The 18,771-nt window shown below is 31.5% G+C and overlaps 3 protein-coding genes across 3 annotated transcripts; all 3 read right to left on the reverse strand.

The window, feature by feature from the left end:
• Window positions 1–2,665: 2,665 nt before the first annotated feature.
• On the reverse strand, window positions 2,666–3,515 carry KVR01_003253 (uncharacterized protein). The gene is made up of 2 exons (XM_044790879.1): window positions 3,056–3,515; window positions 2,666–2,939 (listed from the first exon to the last, which is right to left on the reverse strand). The coding sequence occupies exons 1-2, from the start codon at window positions 3,316–3,318 to the stop codon at window positions 2,672–2,674; spliced, it is 531 nt and encodes a 176-aa protein (XP_044648268.1). The 5' UTR covers window positions 3,319–3,515; the 3' UTR covers window positions 2,666–2,671.
• Window positions 3,516–4,179: 664 nt separating this feature from the next.
• KVR01_003412 (uncharacterized protein) lies at window positions 4,180–6,596 on the reverse strand. The gene is made up of 2 exons (XM_044788190.1): window positions 5,851–6,596; window positions 4,180–5,715 (listed from the first exon to the last, which is right to left on the reverse strand). The coding sequence occupies exons 1-2, from the start codon at window positions 6,101–6,103 to the stop codon at window positions 4,379–4,381; spliced, it is 1,590 nt and encodes a 529-aa protein (XP_044648427.1). The 5' UTR covers window positions 6,104–6,596; the 3' UTR covers window positions 4,180–4,378.
• A 10,878-nt stretch (window positions 6,597–17,474) lies between these two features.
• On the reverse strand, window positions 17,475–18,771 carry KVR01_003570 (uncharacterized protein). The gene has a single exon (XM_044790821.1). The coding sequence runs from the start codon at window positions 18,724–18,726 to the stop codon at window positions 17,683–17,685; it is 1,044 nt and encodes a 347-aa protein (XP_044648585.1). The 5' UTR covers window positions 18,727–18,771; the 3' UTR covers window positions 17,475–17,682.

The following is an 18,771-nucleotide window of genomic DNA, read 5'->3' on the forward strand; positions in this document are numbered from 1 at the left end:
TCAGGCTGTCAGGGTCTTGCCCGAACCTGGTACCCCACACTCAGAACTCCAACGGCTTTATTAACAGCTTCCATATCAGACACCCCTGGCCATTAGAACCGCTGGTAACTTTGCATGGCTAAAATGGGTACAATCGGTCGGTCCAGTCTAGACCGAATCACTGGCGGGCTGTTGGGCAACGATCATCCCCTCCTCTTGGTCCCTGCATCACGAGGACGAATGCGGATGAAGAAAGCTTCCCCGCTCCAGGTCTTACGCTGGCGGCGATAATGTAACGTAGTACACTACAGCATGGGGTTTAGATCCGTCTATTGTTTGTTTAGTACTGATCTCACCGCACAATTTGCCTTTGGTTTCTCGCCCCTGGACCCGGCCCATGACTATGAGTTCGGCGATGCCAAGCACTCCACTGCAGTGTTTGTTCACTGATACGCGCGCGGGGTTACATTTCAACCGCCAACGCGTTATTTCTGAACCGGCCTCGGCCCGGAAAGTACTAGTAATGTGATGCGTGCACTGATTCTCCCATGGCCCACTCGGAGCATCCTGACAGCCGGTTTATTTTCCGACGGATGCGGCTCCGGTTCAGACACCATCTGCGGATGAAGGCGTCGTTCACGGAGGAACGAAGATACAACCAAGCCATCTGGATCGGGCACAAGGGCATCGTCCAAGTTGCCTGAACTTGTCAGAATATCAATATACTCCATCTCGCCGGACGAGGATCAAGGACTCGTCTTTTCAATCTTGGTCCTAAGGCTCAGATCTGTTAGGTGTGGCCTACCAGCCCAAATAGCCCTCTGCTGGTCTCTGTGTCGTACGATTCTAAATTACATTGTGAGGGCATGGGACGAATTTACAGCTTGCACCTTACGTCTACAGACAGCGCCAAACACTAGCACTTAGCATCGCGGACTTGGAATTGTGGGAGAATCTATTCTCGGAAGCCCTGCTGCCTGGACACTTTACTCCCAAGTCGACAAGCCGTCTTAAAATTTGTTGACTTCGGTATACAGCCAACCTTGTGAAACTCTACTTAAGGGGCCCAGCCTATAGAAAAGAAGAATGCTTTCTCTCGATTTTTAGAGGGAAATACTTCGTCGCTACCGCTGAGTCCTACACTCTCCTCGGATCGTCACCTGTCTCACCTTTTCAGCCCAAGTGGCATCGACAGCCCAATTACAGCGCGTCGTCCTATACATTACCTCTATCCAGGCTTCAGCTATATTATATTTTTTATTTAACTATTTATCTATTCATTATTTTTTCAGCTTTTAAACTAACTATTAGTTTATACCTTAAATATAAAGTTAATAATTACTTAATATATACTCTTAAACTTATCTATATATAAAGTTACTAGCTTCCCTTATAAAGCTCCCTCTTCTACTATATTCCTTATATATTATATAAAAGTAAATAAATCCTTAATAATAAAGTAGTATATTTAAAAGAGGAAAATTTAGTTTTTAAGTACCTAAACTTTTACTTTCCTTATATAATATTTATTTAATATATAATAAATAAACTCTACTTAACTTTTAAAAAGTTTTAATCTTTTATAAAATTTATATAAAAGGCTTTTAAATAGGTTTATTATTATAATATTACTATTCTATTAACTATATATTTAAAATAAAGATTATAATATATTTAATTTATTTAATAAAAGTAGATTTAAATAATTATATAATAAGTATATTAATAAGAAAGAGCTAGCTTACTAAGTCTTATATTATAGGATTTTTCTTTTTATAAAAGCTATTTTAAGAAACTATTCTAGTCTTATTATATAACTACTTTACTAGCTTTTTAATATAGTATTATTAAGAGTAATACTTTCTAACTTTATTTATATAGTATAAAGCTTAACTATATACCTATAGATATACTATATTCTCTTTCTATTATTATTAATACTATATTTCTTTAAACACTAAGTCTTAAGCGTTTATTACTATATAAAGGTACTATATATATTTTATATATATGGGGATTAAAAACGAAACCACTACCTCCGTCCACCCCGCCTGGTCCTCAGCAACCCTCGAAAACATGCCCACATGCTCCCAGTAGTCAGGCAAGAACCCTGCCATCCCCCAATCCACCAGGCTCAAGATCTCTGCCTCTTCATCCACAATGAGGCTCTGAGATGCAACTAGATGAGTACCTAGGTACCTAATCTGCGGGGGGGGGGGGTTCATCATTCTGTTCTCCTGGCTGAAATAGTTGATTTATGCTTCTTCGAACTCAACTCGGCATCATGGAGTGTACTTGGTAATCTTCACGATTAACTTGCCACAAGCGTCAGCTGGTGCAAGGCCTGGTACAATGTCCATAATGCTGGTAGCGTTCCATGTGACAAGAGGATCATCATCTTGGCCAACGACCCAGATGAAATGCCATTTACAGTTGTTCTCAGGGTCAACTGGTATATGAGGTAGTTTGTTGACCGCAGCGGCCTTTGATAGATGCATTTCCACACACATATTCGCCCACGAGGAACGTCAGAGGAACCAGGATTGAATACCCGAACTATACTGCGAGTAATTTGCATGACAACAAAGTTTTGCGCGTATTGATGGCCAGTTGCTTAATTATTATTGATATTAATAGTGCTGTGAATAGTGCGGATTATCAATTGAGAAAAAAACCGCAGCAAGAAATTTACTCATAATGTCACAGCATCCCGCTCGATAGGCAACAAGTTTCCTGCGCCTTTGAAGGCCTCCAAGATGTCTGCCTGCTCAGACAACATGAACCTCTCCGCCTGGTGACCAAGCTTCGCGAGACCCCTCCAGCGCTCAAAGTCCTCCGGCGTCCTCTTGTCGCCGTGCGCTTCCACGGGGTGCTCCCAGTGTCCCTTTGAGAAAGAGATCAAAGTCGAAATCTTCTGATTTTTGATGTCATACACCAGAGAGCAGACCGTCCCGGTTTCCCTGCCAGCACGCATACGGGTTAGCTCCTGCAATCCGAGTCGTGTGTTATGTAAGGGGGTGGGTCGCGGCGGCACACTGCCTGCTTGGGTCTGAGGGCCCCGCTGCGGGAGACTTACTCGAGCCATGAGCACTGCCAGATCTCGCCTGGGCGTATGCACTGGTACTGGCAGGTCTGGTAGTTTACCCTGCCGGCCATCGGCCCGCCATGGATTGCGTAGTTGATCCTGTTCTCAGAGAAGAACCACAGCTCGTAACGCCACTTTTCTGGGTTGCCGTTGGCGTCCTGGGCGTCGTAATCATAGATCAGGTGCGTGTCTCGGATGTCCCGGTCGAAGGTCGGGTGGAGCGGCGTGTTCGTCAGGAACTCGGGTAGCGGCATTGTGGCGATGTTGTCGCGGTGCTATTTCGAATGCGTCGTAGTTCCGAGATTCTTCTTTCCAACTCTGTGATGTGTACTAGGGATTGTTTCTGCTTATATTGTCCAGAGCAGATGTTCGTTCTTTGTTGAAAGACCGTGTCTTAGTCGGCGAGTCGTGACGTAGTGATATTTAGTGCTCAATGGAAAGTAGACTGTGGTACCTGGGCTGAAGATCTTTTGCGCTTTGGCATTGCAGGGAATCTTGTGCCTTTATATACCGTTTACTGAGCAGTTTGTACTCTTTTTACAGCCACATTGTTGTCGTCACGCATACTATCTGGTGGGAAGTAGATCCACAAATGCGCCCTGTTCATCCACATCCGCCGTGACATCACGCCATGGTCACGAGAAATTCGAGTAATGTTCCACAACGGAGGATTGTCAGCGGCTAGACACCATCCTTCCTACACATTTGCGGCAAAACGTATTCCCACATGTTAACCGATAACACCTGTTGGAAGATCAGCCTACTTATCATCAGATCAGGGTAGACGTGCGATGTACTTGTTCGAGGATCCGCTATTACGCGGCTGGAGCCTCTACATCACGCACCTCCGGGCCGCCCCCCGCCCCACATGAAATGGGATAACCACCTGTGAGACAGCCCGCTACCAATAGGTTAACCAGGCAGATGACAATCAAGCACCATGTGCGCCGGGAAAAAAAGTTTTCTTTTGAAAAATCAAGGCGTGGCTGGCATTTAGTGACGCAGGCGGCCCTGTCATCAAGAACTGCGTGTGAATACGGGGGCCGCACGAAATAGTTGTTCGGAAGAAGTTATATCCATGGAAACTGTTGGTTGTATTTTTATGGAGCGCCCCCCCCCCTGGAGCAGAGAGATATCGCTGAGTACCTAGGTATACAAAGCTATTAATTACAATCACCAAGATAAATACATAGGTGTCTGAAAACCCACTGAACGCCGACCCAAGTTACTAATGCTCTATCAAGACAATCACAAACTGCAATACCGCATAAGTGCTTAACCGGTCTCAGTCCTCAGTCTCGAGTTCTTGTAGGTTCAAGATTGAGCGGCCGCATGCATCCTGACGTTAACGCCATAGGCTTTGCAGCTCGTCAGTGTCAGGTGCTGCCTGGCCACGGGGTCCCGCTCCATGCTCTCGAGCGCGTCGAACCGCTGCAGCAGCCTCACGGTCACGTAGCTCGACTCAGCGAGGGCGAATTGCTGCCCAAGGCATATTCTAGGCCCGCCGTTGAACGGCAGGAACTCCCAGCCGACCTTGCGGCCCTCCCATCGCTCAGGCCTGAACTCATCCGCGTCAGGGCCCCAAATGTCCTTGCGGCGGTGCGTTAGATAGACACAGTAGTCGACGGCGGTGTTTTTTGGCACAAACACCGGGTCAGTGCCGTTGGGCCCGCCTCCAGTGGGCAATACGGAGTCATTGTAGGCCCAGCGGCTATTGATGGGCACGACGGGGTAGAGGCGCAACGTCTCGTTGTTGCAGTGCTGCAGGTATTGGCAGCCCTTGAGGCCGGCAAAGGTGATCTCCTTTGGGTTGGAGAAAGTCCCGAACTCTTCAACAATGGTGTCGCGCAGCTTCTTGTAGCGGGCTGGGTCCTTGGCAAGCAGGTGGAACAGCCAGCCCAGCAACGAGGCGGTGGTGTCGCGGCCCGCGAGGAGGATGTTCAACAACTGCGATCGGAGCTCGATGGGATCCTGAGTCTTCTCCGCTATGGCATCCAGGAAGACATACTTCTTCTTCTTGCCATCCTTCTCGGAGCCCTTCTCGCGCAAGTCCTTAACGAGAGCACGCTTGACATAATAGTCGATGAACTTGTTACACTCCCTTACCGACTCGCGAAATTTGGACGAGGTGTAGAGCCAGTACATGGGGCCTAGGTGAGTGCGTGTGGCGAGTCCAACTTGGCCCCTGTCAAAATGAAAGGCAAAGTCGATGTTGTGAATATCCTCTGCGGAGTTGCGTTCCTTGCCGTAGCCGGGGATGTGCTGGAGCTGAGAGTCGGCCGACTCTCCGAGCAGGAACTCGGTCGCAGAATCGAGCGTAAGGCGGAAGAAGAGAACCTGCAGGTCGACCATGTTTGTCCAGCCATCGGGCTGTATCCTGTCACGCAGCGCGCTGACCATGTTCTGCAGGTGCAGTTCTTCTAGATCCAGATCGCTCACCTGGTCGCGGGTGAACTGCGGCCGCATGAGCTCACGGGAGTGCTTCCACTCCTTGGCGCTCTGGGTGAAAATGCCACTGCCGAGAAGCGGCCAGAACATGCCCTCCCGCTGCGGACCGAGGTCAAAGGTCCCGAAGTTATTCGCCAGAATCGCCTGAACATTTTTTGGGTCCGTCGTGAAGACGTTGGTTAGCCCAAACAAGGAGTACCTCCCTATGAGGCAGTCGCAGTCAGTATTAAAACATGCCACCTTTTTTGGACGGTGGTCAAGAAATCGTCACGGTCTTCCCCGTCATCACTCGCCGCGCAGACGCAAAGCCACAAGACGCGCCCATCTGCTTAACTCACAGGTGTTAACGCCCATCGCGGCATGACGCTCCCCTATCCATTCTAGGAACAGTTTCGCCTTGTCGGCTTTCATGGCTTTCATGACGTTGTGTATTCCAAATGGCCAACGATTAGGCTCAAGCGGCGGGTCCTTGCAACCCAACCGGTGGGCCTCCGCCGTCCTCCTGCGCGACTCAACGACCTTGTTGAGCAGTCGAAAGATGACATAGCTCACGCCGACCAACAGCGCTGCGACAACAGAAGTATTTGCCATGGTGACGGCGGCAGAAAAGGGCCCAAGCGAGAAGTTCTCGACCAAGTGTGACGCGGAAAGTAGGCCGGTCGGATAATACAGGCGCTTGAGCAACCTGAGGCGGGTGAAATGGTCAATCGACAAACTTGAATCGGCTTGAGGCAGGTGAAGTCCAGCTTATATCAAGACGTCGTCGAGGGGAGGTGCGGGACTTTAGAAGACGTTGCGTTGACCATGCATGTGAAGTTTGGAGTTGCACCACTGGCACGGAGAAGCGGAGGGGCGGCAGAATATTCAGACCGACCCCTGCCGGTGTCTGTGTAGTGTTTGAAGAGGCAGAGAGGAAGAGGGGGGAGCCCGCGGCCGCGACCAGGATCAAGTGCCATTGAAACGCCCTATCCCCAAAAAGCTTAAAGGGCGTGGCAAGCGGGAGGGAAGGTTGTCGTAATTTTGGAACCATCAATCAGTAGATGGAGTCGGGACCTTGCAAGGCGGGCGTAGCATTGATTCAATAGGATGGGGCCTGGTTCTAGTGCTTTTCATCGTGTTACTTGCTGCTTACGTCGAAAGTGGGTTGAAAAGGAAATCATACAGATCCAATAGGATATTATACGCAGCATGTCAGCACCAACCAGATCTAGTGTCTCTCAGCGCGGGTAACCCAGGGGCACCCCGGGGCATGCATTGCTGCGTCACTCGTGATACAGCAGCGCGATCGTCAGCAGGTCACGGAGCACGGAGCACGCAGTACGCAGTACGCAGACTCCCTCGCAGTCCCGAGGCCCCAAAACCAGCCCCGGTCCTCCGGCAGTCCCGGCACTTCGGGGCGCCTGTACAGCTCCTCCGAGTCCGAGCCTGCTCTGACAGCTCACTTCAGGAAGACCTTGGTCAATAAAAAAGGAACGCCAAGGATGTGTAATTTCCTATCGCAGGACTCGGAGTCGAACGAGGCCTTTTGTCCCCCCCCACATTTTGTCCACAACACCCAAACGAACATCCACTACTGTGGTGCTCCGTAGACGCCTCGCATCCCGCGGCCGCCGCGATCTGTGACTTGCAGTGACTTGCCGAATGCTCACTCACTGTTATCTCTAACACACAGACCTCCTTAAGCCCGCATCTTTTAGCGCAAACTCCCTATTTATTCTAGGTAGGGAGTCTACCCCTAAAAATATTAGTAACTATTAAGCCTTATATAAATATAGTTAAAAAGTAAGGAATAAGAAGTAGGTAATAAAGGTTTATAATTAAAATAGAATTATAGTTATAATAAAATAAAAAAATAAATTTAAGTAAACCTTAATTTATTTATATTATTATTAATATTACTATTTATTAATAAATATTATTATTTTTAAAATTATATAAATATAATAATTATTTTAATATTAATATTATTATATATATATTTATATATATTAAAAATATAATTAATTTATATTTTAATAATTATTAAAATAATTTAAATTATATTATATTTAATATAAGTTAATAGTAATTAATACCCTTTTAATATAACTACTTATATAATAATATATTTAAATTATTAAATCTTCCTTTAAGTATATTAAACTTTTATATTAAGTTAATTAACTAATTAAAGTTATAATAATATTAAAATAATATTAAAAATATTATATAACTAAACTTTAACTTTAAATCCTATATATAATAACTACCCTTTAAACTTTATTAAAAGTAAATTTAATAATAATAAAAAAGTAAATAATAAAAATTAATTAGATTTTATAATAATATCTTTAAAAATATTATTTTTAAATATAAAATTATAAAAAAGCTATATTAAAATATATATAAGAATAAAAGGAAATAAAATTAAATATATAACTTTTAAAACTTTTAATTAAATAAATATATAAACTATACTATAAATATATCCTTATTAATATATTAAATAATTTAATTATTTATAATTCTTTTAAATTAATAAATATTACTATTTATAAACTTAATATTAATATAATTAATAATTCTATTATAATAATAAAAAAATAGTTACTTTTAAAAAAATCTATTTTAAAGTTTAATTTATTTAAAAATAATTAACTCTTTAAACTATATAAAAATATAAAATAATTAATTAAATTAACTATTAATACTAAATATTTATAATATAATATTAAGTATATATAAATAAACTTAAAAGAGAATATATTAATACTTATTATTTTTCTATTATAATTCCTTTAAAATTAATAAACTAAATATTAAACTATTTAAAATCTAGCTATTAATAAAAATAAAAAGTATAAATAGTTATAATTATTTCTATTTAATATATAACTTTATATATAAAAACAACTCTTCTATTTAAAAGGTTATAAAGTTATATTTTATTTTAAATAATATAAATATATAAATTATTAATACTTTTACTAATAAGTTTCTTTTATATAAACTCTCTACTTTATATTAATAAAAGTCTACTATTTTAAAGCTTTAATTAATAAATATAAATATAAATATCTATTTTTCTATCTTATATTAAAAGTACTATTAAATTATAAATAAAATAAAAATATTTTTAATATATAGTAAACTTCCTACTAATATTAAATAAAAGTCTATTATATTTAAATTTAATATTTACTATAAATAAATATTTAATTATTAATATTTATAAATTTTAATATTTATTTTTATATTAAATTATATATAAAATATTAAATTATATCTAAAAATAATTAAATATAACCTCTATTATTATATATATAATTTAAAAATAGTTATTTAATATAATAATTTTAACTATTTTAATAAAATTTAAAACTTTATAAATAATAAATAAAATTACTTTATTAACTTTATAACTATTATTTACTTTAATATATTTAAATAGTAGAGTAATTATATTTAATAAATAAACTTTAACTTATAATATAAATTTATTATAATTATAATTTAATAGTACCTTTTATAGTATCTAACTAACTTTAATTAAATATTAATATAATTTATTTTAAGCTTTATTTATAAGCTCTTTAAATAAAAGGAAAAATCTAATATTAAGGCTCCTTATTATTAACTATATAAATATATACTTCTACTATATACTATTCTTCTAAATAAAAGTAATCTATAAAAATAAAAATAAAAATATTAAATATATATAATATCTATAATAAATTATTTAAAAATATTTATACTTTAATAATAAATTCTTTATAAAATATATCTTTTAATTTATAATAATTATAAAACTATTAACTATATATACTATATTAAAAATAATTAATAAAAATTATAAAATATATATAAAAATATTAATAAATAAAGGCCTTTCCTATTAACTTTTATATTAAGTTTAACTATATTAAATTACTCTTTTAAAACTATTATAATATTAAAGACTTAATAATTAAATTTAAAACTATAATACTTTATAATATTTAAACTTTAACTTAAATTAAATCTATTAATAAAAAACATTAAATATTATAAAGTTATACTATTTTCTTATTATAGCTTAAATATCTAATTTATTATTTTAATTATTTATAATTTATTTATATATAACTTAATAATTAAAAGATAAATTTAAGTTTAATTATTATAAATTTTATAAAATTATAAAGGATATTTTAATATTATTTTAAATAAAACTTTAAGTAAAATTTAAATTTTAATCTTTAATATAAAAGGGTAGATTAATAATTATAAAGATAAAAATATTATTAATATTAAAGTTTATAGTTAATATTAATATATATAATATATTAAAATACTATTAATTTTAATAAAATAAACTAATAAAGTAATTATAAATTAATTTATAATATTATAACTTAACTATTAATATTCTTTTAAAAAGTAAGTTATATAATTATAAATTAGAAATACTTAATATAATATAGCTCTTAAATAAAGAGATTATACTTAAATAATAAGTTTAAAATAATATTCTTAAAACTAATATAGTTAAGTATATTACTATTAAGTATAAATTTAAGCTTATTAACTAAACTAATAAATATATTAACTATAATTATATTAATAATATTAAATATAATAAAACTTAATATATAATATTTAATTAACTTTTATTTAATTTATATAGTATAGCTTATAAATAGTAGCTATTTAAAAGCTATTAAGTAATTCTTTAATTAATATTATAAAAAAGCTTATATATTAAATAACTTAATAAATAATATCTTTTAATATAACTAAAAGTTATTTTTAATAATATATTTAAATAAGTATTAAATTATAAAAGTTTAACTTTTAAATATATAATTAAAAATAAAAATATTATTTAATTAACTAAATAAATAAAATAAAATATATTTAAAGTTAAAGTTAAATAATATTATATTAAAGGTACTTACTTTTAGGAAGGAGGAACTAAATAAAAGAGCTTTTAAATATTATTAATAATAGTAATTATTTATATATAATAAATTATAATAATATATAGAATATTTATATATATAATTTAATAATAAATAAATAAAGTAGTTTTCTATATTATAAAACCTTTAATAAATTAAAATATAAACTTTTATTAAAATTAAATAAAGAGTCTACTATTTAAAATTACTAACTATATTAAATAAAAGGGTATAAAATATAGTTAATATAAGTTATAAACTCTTTATTAAATTTAAGTAGGTAGTCTACCTTTTAAAAAAAAAAGTAAGTTTAATTAAACTAAGGGTTAAATTTAAAACTCCTAATATAATTTTAAATTCCATCTTATAAATATCTCTACTTATAAAATAAAATAATAAATAAATTAGAGGTTAAACCCTTTATATAAAATATATTACTATTATATTATTTAACTATTTAATTTATTTTTATTTAATTTAAAATCCTATATTTACTTATTACTCTTTATTTTAATAGGTTATTTAAATTAATAGATTATATTAAGATAGGGATAAGGATTAAATTAAATAACTATATAATATTAATTAATAAAGTAGGTAGTTATATAATTTATTAAAAATATCTATTATAGTATAGTAAGTATAATAGGAGATAATAAATTTTAAAATCTATTATAACCTTTAATTATTTAAGTTTATAACTTAAAGGTTATAAATTAAAATAATATTAAAAGAAAAACTAATCCTACTTCTTTTACTCTTATATAAGTATTAAATATCTATTTAGGATATAGATAGTATAATTATAATAAGAATAAATTTTTATCTTTTAATAATAATTAAACTTTATTTTAACTCCTCTTTAATAATAATTTTAATATAAATACTTAGTTATTCCCTTTTATTAATAATATAGTCTTAAAGTATCCTTATATAGTCTTTATATACTTAATAAGTTAAATATTATAATAACTATAACTATTTAATAAGATTTTAGTTAAATTCTTTTTAAATAGCTATTATTATTTAATAGAGTTAAACTATCTATATATAATACTTAATACCCTAACTCTTTAATATTAAAATAGTAAAATAGTATATAAATATATAAAGATTAAAATATAAGGCCCTAATTCTTACTTAAGAAAAAAGATAATCTATTTATTAACTTAATATTTTCTTTTTTATTTAGCTTTATAGAGTAATAGTTTATGAATAATATAAATAAAATAAATTACTTTACTTATCTTATATATATATTTAAAGCTTTATTTAATAATAAAAATAATAATTTTATATAGTTAGCTAGTAGCTTTAGGGTGCTTTAATAAGTATTTTTATAAGTGTTTTTATATATTAGAGACTGTAATGTTTAGTAAAATAGGTAGTCTATCTATTAAGTTTTGCCTATTTTCTTAAAAAGAAAAAAGAGAACTCTTTTTCTCCTTTTAAATATTAAGGTATTAAATTTAAATAGCTTTTATTTTTATTTATATTTATAGCTTCCTTACTATTTATATTTAATAAAGGCTTTTAATTTTTATTATTTAAAAGTAGTAGGTTATTAAAACTAAAAGAAAGGGTTAAAGATAATATTAGTTTAATAAGCTTATTATTAATACCTATAATTATATTACTTTTTTATTTCCTTTTATATTAAATATCTTTTAATTTAAAATAGAAAGTTAAATAGACTAGATAGGCTATAATATATTATAAAAGAAATAAACTTTATTTTAATTATTATATATATAATTTATATAAATACCTTTTATTATTAAAAATAGTTTTAATAATTAGAGTCTTTATATAATCCTATTAAAGACTATATTAAAACTAGTATTTACTATATATTAAACTAAATATATTACTAATAACCTAAATAAAAGCTTTAATTAAATTTTATTAATAAATAATATATTAAAGGTATTATTTAATATAAAAGTTATACTTTTATATAATAATAGTTATTATTAATAAATATATTAAATACTAGTAAATCTAATAATTTCTTAACTTATTAATTATTTAGATTACTATAAAGTAATATTCTTTAATAATAAAAATATATATCTTAATATAATCTATATAAATATTATAAATTAAGTTAGTAAAAGTTAATAAAAATAAAGAAATTAATATAATATATATCCTTTAATTTAATTAATAAACTTTTATTAAAATAAATAAGGAGTTTACTAATTAATTTTAATATTATATATTATAAAAGAATTATATATTAAGATTACTACTATTTACTTTACTACCTTCTTTACTACCATTTCCTTATAATTTTAAAATTATTAAATATTATTTAAAAATATTAATTTAAATTTATAAAATAAAATATAAAAAATATTATATAAATATATTATTATTATTATAATTATTATTATTATTACTATTATTACTATTATTATTATTAGTAACTATTTTAAAAATATTATATTTATAAGTAGTACTTTTAATATTTTAGGTATAATATTAAATAGTATAAACTCTCTATTATATTAAAGTAAAAGTTTATATTATTTAAATAAAGCCTTTAATTAAATTAATAATTAAGCTTTATTTAAATATTATTTATTTACTTATACTAATTATTTATTAGAATTACTTCTAGCTAGCTTCTTTATTATATAATACTTTTAATTTATTCTTCCTAATCTATCCTTTTAAATAATATTAGCCTTTTTAAACTATTAATACCTAATTTTATAGTAAATTAAATAGTTTATTACCTTTTATTAAGGAATTTTATTTTTAAAATTTAAACTCTTTTATAAGTTATTTAAGGCTATTTATATTTAATATAATTTATTTAAATTACCTTTTTATTTTTAACTTTATAATATAAATAATTAATTATATATTAAACTTTATTTTCTATAAATATTCTATTAATAAATATAAAGTAATAAATTAATATTAATATAAGATATTAAACCTTTTAATATACTATATTAAAAATAACTTAAAAGTTATATTATTTAAAATATTTATATATAACTTTTATTATTGAAAAATATATAAAGATTAAATAATAATATTTTAAATATTATATTATTATTTTAATATATTTTATTATTATAATAAAGTTTTAAATTTATAAATCTTTTATATTTAAAATCTATACTATTAGGTTCTTAAAAGTAATTTATAATATAAACCTAAAAGTATTTAATATTTAAGAATATCTTATATTTTAAATTTAATTTTCCTTATTTATTAATCTTAAATAGTAATTACTTTTAAGTTAAATATTCTATATATTTTATAATAATATAGCCTTATTTTATTTATTTTTATTTAACTTAAAATATTTATAGCTTTTTAAATATATTATTAACTTTTAAAATTATATTAATATTAATTTTTATATTATTTATTTTATAACTTATTTATTTAATAACTATATTATCCTTTAAAAGTATTATTTTATAAAATAATTAAATTATATAGGTTAATAAGTATTTAACTTTTAAATAAACTTTAAAAGTAAAGGTTCTATTAATAATTAAGGCTATATTCTATCTATACCTAAATAGTTAAATTAATAGTAAAAGGTAAAAATTATAAATTATTTTTATTTAAATATTTTCTTTATATTATATCTATTATATTACTATAAGTCTAAAATATTAGGATTTTATAATAGGTTAAACTATATAATAATTTTAATATTACTAATATTAAATTTAATATTAAATAATATAATTAATAGTATAATATAATATTTAAAATGTAACTTTTATATTTTTAAATATTAAATTTTAGTTTAACTTTTAAATATTTATATTAAACTATTTTATAAAGTTTATAACCTATTTATTTTAAAAACTATATTTTTCCTTAAGGTATTTAATTAAAAAGTTTAAATCTAAAGGAATAAATTCTTATTATTAATATAAATAAGAGTTTTAATTATAACTATAAAATTAATAAAATTTATATTATTAAATAAGAAATATAAATATATAAAATTAAATAAATATTTATAGAAAAAGGTTATATAATAATTAATAACTTAAATTAATTAACTAAAATATAAATTATTTTAATATTATTAATATTTAACTTTATATATTTAAAAATATAATTTTAATTAATCTAATTAAATATAGCTATATATATAAATAAAGATATTAATTATAATATTAGTAGTTTAATTTAATAGATAAGGAAAAGGTAGTTAAAACTCCTTTTTTATATAATAATTATATATACTTTATTAATAATTATAGTATTAATTATACTATTAAATAATAGGTTATAATAAAGTTTTAAAAGTAAGTATTTAATATTTATTTAAAACTTATTATAATATAAATATACTCTTTATAGTTTATTTTCCTTTATATAATTAGATTTTATTTAAATATAAATAATATTTAAAATAATAGATTTTTATTTATAATAAATAGGAGTTTATAATATAAAATAATAGTTATATATACCTTTAAATATAAGTTTATATTAACTTAAATAGGTATAAACTAACTATATTAAATATAATATTCTTAATTTATTCTTTTAAGTTTAATAAGGGGTATAAAATAAATTATAATTTTATTTTATAGTTTTATAAATATATATTAAAATACACTTTTCTATACTTAATAATAGTAATTAATATAATATTTTAACCTTTTAATAATATAATTATAGTTTTTATTTAACTATTATAGGTTAGAGAATAGTTAGTTATATTTTTAATTATATTTATAGCTTTATTAAATAAGATTTTATAAGGGGTTATAAAAGTTTATAAATTATATATTTATAAATATATTTATATTTATTTATATTTAAGTATTATAATAAAAATATTAATAGATAAGTTTATTTTAATAATAAATAATCTTTTATAAAAATAAGATTTATAAATATTATAATTAATAAAATAAATATAAATAGTTAAATAGACTATATTTTATACTTTATTTTATTTTTAAATAAGTATATTTAAATTTATTAAATAATTATTTTATAATTTTAAAAGTATATTATAAGAATATTAAATTAATTTTATATTTTAAGAGACTTTTTAATTAAGATTAAATTTATTTATTATAATATTATTTATAAGTAATATAAAGTTATTATTTTAATATATATATAAACTCTATATTTTATTTTAAATTTTTTATATTTTAATTTTAAATATTTTTTATTTATATTTAAATATTACTTAATAATTAATTTAATTATAAAATTACTATAAGGTGTAGAGTCCCTATTTAAAATAGGTAGGGAGTTTATATTAAGTTATATATATTTTTATTTTAGTATTAGGGTATTTAGTAGTATAAATAATTTATATATGTAAACTCTCTATTTAGAATGGGTGGGGAGTCTATACTTATATATTATGTAAGTAACGGTTAGGCTGTAGGCCTGGTTAAGGGTATTTAAATATTTGAGATAAACTCGCTGTAAAGGTAGGACTATTGCACCTCGAACCGATCGGCATCGAGTTTGTGATTTTTATTTGCTCCTGGGAGCAAAAGGCTAGTGCAAGTAAAAACGATTTGAGATATCTACACTATCATTTCTGACTAAGTACATTAATTGATAGCCCCCGACCGAACTACTAGCAGGCCTACCAAACCTACCAAATTTAAGGGACTGCTTTTAATTCTATTAAAACCTAACAAATTACTTCAGTACTTATCCGGGGTAGGACAATGGGGTGAAGCTATAAACCGTAGTACAGGGCTGTGACTAGGGCTGGTATGTTTAATACGAGCTGAGAGGACCTCGGGACTAATCTGCCTCCTTTTTATTTCTTGACACTATGAAGATCAAGTACCTCTTGGGGTAATAATGGCCCTTAATTAAGTAGGACCTGTTATTACTTAGAAAAGCTGTGTGAGTATCTAACAGGTTAGACGAGTATCCTCCAGATGTCCTTGATTTCTACATCCCTCAAGTTGCTCCGGCGCCGATGATGTGCATCGCATACATGCTGACAAACCTGACCCGACGGACCGCAGGTGTTTTCCTCAACCTCCGTTTCGTGTACAACTGATCTCCTACCGCCTGGCATTTCAAGCCTCCTTGCCAGCGACAACAGGTGACGGCAGGGGAGAGTCCCCGGGAAGGAATCCTGGGGCTGTTCGCGGCTCCACCAGATATCCGCGCGGCTCCACCAGATAGATGTCCGCGGGTGCCCGCCCGGTGGCACGGCGGCCCTCTGCATGTGCCGCTGTCATTGCTTCAGGGCCCGGATTTTCAAACATCTTGTGGCAAATAAACATTTGTTCCGTTCTGCGTTAATTACCTTCTCCGGTGTGCATTCTAATTTAACTAACACTGTTTCTATTCCGTATGCAGCCGAAGCTACACGTAGTGCCTTCATATAGTAATAAACACTCAAGACCTAGTGTTAAACAAGGCGTGGTCCTAAATCTCGAGGCCGGCTTTTGGTGGTAGATTGTCCTAATAAAAGTTTCATCTACATTATTGTCACACTCCATGTGTTGTTCTACTTACGTCTCTGCTCTTATTCACAGGCTTAGGTACATTTAATCTCTTAATATTACCTCGATGACCTTAATATCTTTTAAAAGAAAAGTGCATGTCGCATATAGCCTAATAGCACATGTCTAGGATCCTCGAAATACTTAAGTGATCATTTTATCTCTCAAAACTCGGTCAAGAATACATTCGGTTATCATACCGTGGCCACAACGCACTCTTTGAAAATACCTGCCACATAAATTGATGTTGCCAGCTGGCCAAGCGTGTCGCTAGTCGTTTGTGAATTTGCGCCTGTTGTGTCCCTCAGTGTATCGACCGCCTCCTCGTGTTTCTACTTACTAGCTCCAAAGAACCGCATCTCCTCTTCTCGACGCCCAGCCGTCACATCCCATACAGCCCTAACCATGCCACCGTGCAATGCCGCCAAGGATTTCTTCCGTAAGGGGAGAGTAAGAGGATCTAATGACAAGTCTATCCCTCGGGTATTGAGACGGACATGGGCAGGCTTGATCTTATTTCCTAAGCTATTGACTGAATAGATTGGCTTATGATGACATCGGCGAGCCAGAGGATGGCTTTCGTTACAAGCATGGCCATCTTGTCGATTCGCCAGGTGAGCTGCTCGCCGAGCTACCCAACAACTGTAAGCGGTCATTGTGCTGCAATTATGCCAATGTTCAGATGCCGCAGGTACCAGTCAGCTATGGGACGCACATTTCATCCCGAGACAGATCAGCTCTTCTGCCTCCCCATTAAGCTTCAACATCATTCCGTCTTCTTTCTGTCGTCGAAAAGGCGAGCCTTTTCGTCTAGGCTAATAGAAGAGGGATTATGGGCGAGGGATCTGAGGTTGGAACTCATCCCGCTTAGACCGAGACCGTTGGCGAGCCTGCCGTAAATTTCTTTTGCGCTAGCTACCAAGGATGGTTCTTCGGCGTACGACACAACGTCCGGTGACATAGTATCTGCAGCGCCCGAGGATCGCTTGGCTGATCTCTGGATGGCGAGCCTGCTGGGTGTGTAATTGGAAGGGGATGCAAGCTCTGTGAAATACTTGGCTGCTATCTGATCCATCCCTCGCAAGACCTTCTTGCTCGTATTGGCGTCAAAAGCGTCCGGATCTATAGGCGCTTGCTGAAAGAGCTCGGCAGCAAGCGCCCGGTCGTTGACCAAAGTGGTGGCCAAGCTGTGCCAGTCGCATTGGTCGATCAGTTGTTGAATATCGCCCCCGGGATGTTTTGGTTGCCTTGTGAGTGTTCTGAGCTTTTCCGCGGCGTGGCCTGGGTCTAGCATCATCTCTTGTAGCGGAAAGTCGATGTGACGGTCGTACGCAGCATCTGCATTTGTTCTACCACTGTCGGCCGCACCAGTAGAGTGCAGCTCAACTAGGCTGGCTTGGTTCAAAGCCCAGGGGGTGGGCTCGAACAACTTTCCAGTGTAGTCCTGCAACAGTTTCTCAGCGAGGAACACTTGAAACAGTGCTATGTCCGTTAAGAGAGAAGATCGGAGGACAAGGTCCCCGTGGACCTTGGCCCAGTGTTCCGTGAGGTGGTCATGTAATGTGTCAAGGTCCCCGAGTTGGTCCAGCACATGGCTGCGCTTTGAAGTCTTGGGCGTTGCAAGGTTGAGAATTTCTGTGTGAACTTTGACCGCATGGCGAACCTCCTTCTTCAAGAGCGGCGTCATGCGATCGAGGAAGAGAACGTTGTATGTTTCAACCCGCTGTTGTATCACCATGCGGATCTGCTGCGCGTTCGAATGGTCCTCCATTGTCCTTGGTGCTAGGGCAGAGCTTACCCTAGGGTACATAGAATGCAGAACTTTGAGATTTGAAGGGTAACTAATAGAGCCCCA

The sequence above is a fragment of the Diaporthe batatas genome (assembly GCF_019321695.1).
Source record: "Diaporthe batatas strain CRI 302-4 chromosome Unknown Contig00003, whole genome shotgun sequence".
Lineage (NCBI taxonomy): Eukaryota > Fungi > Ascomycota > Sordariomycetes > Diaporthales > Diaporthaceae > Diaporthe > Diaporthe batatas.

Bases quoted from the DNA above. Each gene is read 5' to 3' on its own strand.
- KVR01_003570 (XM_044790821.1), bottom strand. From the start codon at position 18,726: ATGTACCCTAGGGTAAGCTCTGCCCTAGCACCAAGGACAATGGAGGAC.
- KVR01_003412 (XM_044788190.1), bottom strand. From the start codon at position 6,103: ATGGCAAATACTTCTGTTGTCGCAGCGCTGTTGGTCGGCGTGAGCTAT. The intron at 5,716-5,850 runs GTGAGTTAAGCA...ACTGCCTCATAG, and splicing joins CGCGATGGGCGTTAACACCT to GGAGGTACTCCTTGTTTGGG.
- KVR01_003253 (XM_044790879.1), bottom strand. From the start codon at position 3,318: ATGCCGCTACCCGAGTTCCTGACGAACACGCCGCTCCACCCGACCTTC. The intron at 2,940-3,055 runs GTAAGTCTCCCG...GCGTGCTGGCAG, and splicing joins TGGCAGTGCTCATGGCTCGA to GGAAACCGGGACGGTCTGCT.